Source organism: Pectinophora gossypiella, chromosome 24 (assembly GCF_024362695.1).
Source record: "Pectinophora gossypiella chromosome 24, ilPecGoss1.1, whole genome shotgun sequence".
NCBI classification, from domain to species: Eukaryota; Metazoa; Arthropoda; class Insecta; order Lepidoptera; family Gelechiidae; genus Pectinophora; species Pectinophora gossypiella.
The window spans coordinates 343514-348200 of record NC_065427.1 but is presented as its reverse complement, the minus strand read 5'-3'; the positions used below and the strand labels follow the sequence as shown (position 1 = coordinate 348200).

Here is a 4687-nt window from a genome sequence, read left to right as displayed (position 1 = left end):
GACGATAAAGTAGCAATAGTACTCTGTGTAAGATCTTCAAGGCTCGAAGAAAACCTGGAGCTACCCACCCCGGTAGAGATAACGGGCGTGAATTATGTCTGAGCCCGATTCTGCATAAGGGTAATAAAAACGTTTTATTTATACTTTCTATTTAATTTATTTGTGAATTTTTATGAAGAAAAATATAATAATAAGTGCGACATTTGTCACGTTTCGTCTATGACGTCACAGGTTGCTGTTTCATACAACTTCCATAGTAATTTCGTGTTTTGATGTTTAGTAAAAGTTGGATTTGACTAGTTGGAAATTACCTTATTAATTTCATCGAGTCGAGTTTCGAGAAATATCTTCTGCACTTTTTATTCGAAAGTAATTTGTTTGATGCCATATAAAATTAGTTTTAATATGAAGGAAAATTTATCTTCATATAAGTGATATATTAAAGTTGTCACTTCAGCACCTAATTTCGTCTTACCAACGTAACTTCATAAGAAATAGTTTTTCAGTTTGGAACACTTCGACGCTATTCGTTTAAATCGGTCTTTCACAATAAAGAAACTAATGTGGTTGCATCAAATTCACACAGGCACATTCAACAGACACAGGATAGTTAAATTAAACCCAAAATTTGTGTAACTAATGACTTTATTTACATATTCACATAAAGTTAAATCTGCAACATTGAAATAAATGTTAGGCTAGTACAAATGAGTACTATCGTAGGTTCTATCACAACATTCAGTGTGGGCGGGGCGTGCGCGCGGCCGGCGACATCATAACACGCGCCGCGGCAGGGCCAGCGCCGCCGCCGACAGACATGCTGCCAGGAGGACGCTGCCTGCCAGTGACGACCCTGCCGACAGAAACACTTCCATCATCTCATCTGTATCGACCTTACAATCCTGGTGTCAGGGTCACTACGAGCCGCCAAACGTCTCTGGCGAGGGTCATACGAAGTCAAGACTTTAGACTCAAGTTATCACTATGAGTTATAAATCAAACATAACTACCCGACTATATCCCAATTGGAATAGTCAGAGGTACATATTTGTCGCAAGACGAAGTAAGAACCCCCGCATCAGCGAGCTTACTCAGACCAACGTGATGGGTGAGCCGTACTGCCGTCTATAACAATCGGTTCATTAACTGTGTTAGTGAAAACTGGGCTTAGGATAAATTAATAACTCAAGTCCGATACCCGGGTTCGATCATGCAGCACATGACCAGAGCGACATGGGAGCGAGTCTTCTACGAAAAATAATATTAATAAATGAAGTATACCTGCGGAATCTTCTCCAGTGACAGAGGCGGGGTGCGGTGCGTCTTCTCGAATGGTGACTGCCTCGCTGCGGCGCTTGTACACGTCGAAGATAGTGGCCACGCAGCTCAGAGAGAACTGCCCGCTTGACGGGGGCGCCATCGTGTACCTGCCGGGTAGAAAAGAGGTTAAAATAATAGCAAGAAATCTAAATTCTTAGTCAAGGATTCGGAGCGAGTGATCAGGTTTATGATCCCTGGTATATCGCCTTAGAGCAGAGTTTTCATTCCCACCAACATTATTGATTTTATAACAATATTGACGATAAAGTAGCAATAGTACTCTGTGTGAGATCTTCAAGGCTCGAAGAAAACCTGGAGCTACCCACCCCGGTAGAGATAACGGGCGTGAATTATGTCTGAGCCCGATTCTGCATCCTGTAGCAAATCCTGAATTTTATAACCCATTACCATAAAATTTATGAACGTGATAAAATTCAATTGCAACTCTAATATTTAATAGCTTCGTGGACGTCATGAGATAGTATTACTTCATGAGAGCAAGAAAAGTTAACATTACTAACGGAATCATAAATAATTAAAATCGCGTACTCAACGGTGAAGGAAAAATATTTTGAGGTAACCGATCTATGCTTTCGGTGGTATTACCGAGCGAAATTAAAGATGACCAACTCAGTTTTAATGTATATAATAAAGAGTAAAAGTACACAAAATTATAATAATATAAAAACCCTAATTTGCCCCCCCCGTTGCTATGCGCCATATAATCAACAAATCTGCAACACGGGTTGCCAGATCTGACGCCAACACCAACAGGAGGTATGTGACCAAACCTTTAATTGGGTTGGATTTACCATACTTGTATTTTTTTTTTATTTAAAAAGAAACTTATCACCAGGTTGGGAAAGGACTGTGAAAGACGGGATAACGCTAGGTAGACGACTACGGGGTAGAATTGAATCTCTCTATTCCTCTATATCAGTCTCTCCCACCTTAAGAGCTCCCGATCCTCGCTGTCGGCATCCCGGTCGTAGATGTAGTTGTCGTGGTAGTAGGACCGCGCCAGGCTGCTGCTGGTGTACGTGAGGCCGACCTTGTAGTGCTCTGTCTCCAATACTGTAAGCTCCAGCTGGCTAACCACTGCGCGCTCTTTGAAGTCCAGCTCCGATGTTGACCACGCTATTGACTCCGCTATCTGAACACATTCAATTTATGAGTCAATATTTCGTGGTCGTGAGCTGATGAAGAAGAAGACAATCGCCTTTTCTGACTTGTAGTAAGACACCATTAAAATGTTATGCGTTGTGTTGCACTTAGTAGGTGTATAAGGACTTTACAGCTATTTCCTTGATTGTCATTGTTCATCATATCACATCACAAGAACCAACAATTTCAGGGAGTTATGTCGCTCAGCGGAACTTGGCATCCAGGATAAGTGAGACTCAAGTGATTTCACATTTTTATTGAAAGTAAAAGTAAATTGGTAGGTAGTATAGTCAGTCAGTATTGAGCCAGGTTACTTACTTTGTGGTCATCCAGTATCCAGGTGATGTTGGGCGCCGGGTAGGCCTCGTCGATGGTGCAGTTAGCGCGGATGACGTCACCACGAGCGTAGCTCCCTCGCGAGACGTGCACGCGCGGGGCGCGAAACGGTGGATCTGTATCAAAGCAGATGTTTGAGGTGTTTGGGAAGAACTACTGAAGGTTTTCTTTTTCGGAAGAATCTTTGGTAGAGATGACAAAAAGTTCTACCTAGTGGGAAAGCTCTAAAACCTATTTATCAAATCCCAAAACGCACTGCTCTATATACATCTCATCGGTTTAAGACTAATCTTAGAAAGGGTTTAAAGGATACAACCCTTCCAAATCCAAGAAAGGTAATATTTACGACAATCTGGGAGAACAAACAGCTACTAAATTGAACGTGTCTTATGTTTTTTATTTGCTCCTAGTTCAGCAAAAAAACTACACTGGCTTTGACATAATTAATCCGGGGAGGATACTCACCGACGACAGTCAGCGGTGCTGAGGCGATGTCAGTGTGGAACAGCGGCGCGTCCGCCGAGACCTCGCACTGGTACTGCCCGCTCAGCCGCCGGTTCAGGTTCACTATGCGCACCTGCAGCTCGTCCGATTGCGTCAGCTGTCAAGCATACAACATTACCACCAATACAACAGCAACATTACATTGCCTATTAATCATTGTTGTCAATGTCACCAAAGTAGATAGTACAGTTTAATCTTCTTCGCCTTCGTTGTGAAAGCATTAGTCTTTATTGTCCCACTGCTGGGCAAAGGCATCTCGGCTCCCCTTCACCCTTTCCACAGGTTTGGTATATTAGTAGTAGAGGGTGCTAGTTATCTTCTGATTATTTCTGGCTATGCCAGGCCTATTAGGGACTGCGGGGTTCAGGGCATGTCATACGCTATGTATGTTAGTACAAAACTCACGTCAACAGAAGCGCCGGGCAGCGGGAATACCATGGTGGGTGGCATCTCGCGCGGCACGTAGCGGTAGAACTCCGTCTCGGCGCGGTACCAGCGTATGGAGTACAGAGCTGCGCCCTCCAGCTCATACGAGCACCGCAGCACTGCTGCTTGACCTTCGCCTGAGAGCACTGCTCGCGGGACCGAGATTGACAGGTTGCGGAGCGACCACACGCCTCCTGCAACAAGGATGCAATAGTTATTTGAAGAAAACGTTAAACACACTTGAGGCATAATAACAAGTGATGCTCGACTTGTTCAATATTGTAGCATAACAACGCGCACCTTTGTGCAACATTTCAAAAGAATGGATCACAGAGTTCTTATTAAAGAGAGATCCCGCGAGAACGTAACTGGAGAGACCGAAATATGCACGAAACGATCAATTATATGAAACAACGATCGTATAATAAAACTTTCCACGTCATTCATCGCTTCTTTGATATCGGCATCCACAACTAGCGCTTGCGTACCTACGCAATGAACAGCGGATAAATAGATGTAGCTGTCCAGCCAGAAATTAATGTCTTGGTGTGGCCGCTTGACACGCCGACGTGTGTTAGGCGACATGCATACTCCTGTAATTTAAGCTGAGCGCATATCCCCTTTGTTGTATGATCTATGATTGAGATATTCCGCTCCGACGGTAAGCAATATGTGGAAGGTCAATGTTGCAGCACATTGTAAAGACATCAGAAGACATGGCTTTATGTGTCTAGGTATCGCGTTTGTGGTAATCACATTGACTGATAGCAATTCTATAGATCACGTCGTGAAGTGATATAATAGTGTAGTGGTAGTTGTGATCTGTGCGATTAAGGGTTTGTGTCCAGCTGTAGAATCTACACTATCGATAAGAATGAGAAATGTTCACTACGTACCTAGTGACTCAGTTCTGGAGTATAATTCCATATTGCCATAA

At 43.3% G+C, this 4687-nt stretch overlaps 1 protein-coding gene across 1 annotated transcript; it reads right to left on the bottom strand.

Moving 5' to 3' along the window:
* Window positions 1-627: 627 nt before the first annotated feature.
* On the bottom strand, window positions 628-3948 carry LOC126377781 (uncharacterized). The gene is made up of 6 exons (XM_050025603.1): window positions 3730-3948; window positions 3286-3421; window positions 2803-2936; window positions 2271-2473; window positions 1282-1427; window positions 628-853 (listed from the first exon to the last, which is right to left on the bottom strand). Exons 1-6 carry the CDS (start codon window positions 3772-3774, stop codon window positions 774-776), a joined length of 744 nt encoding a protein of 247 aa, XP_049881560.1. The 5' UTR covers window positions 3775-3948; the 3' UTR covers window positions 628-773.
* Window positions 3949-4687: the final 739 nt, after the last annotated feature.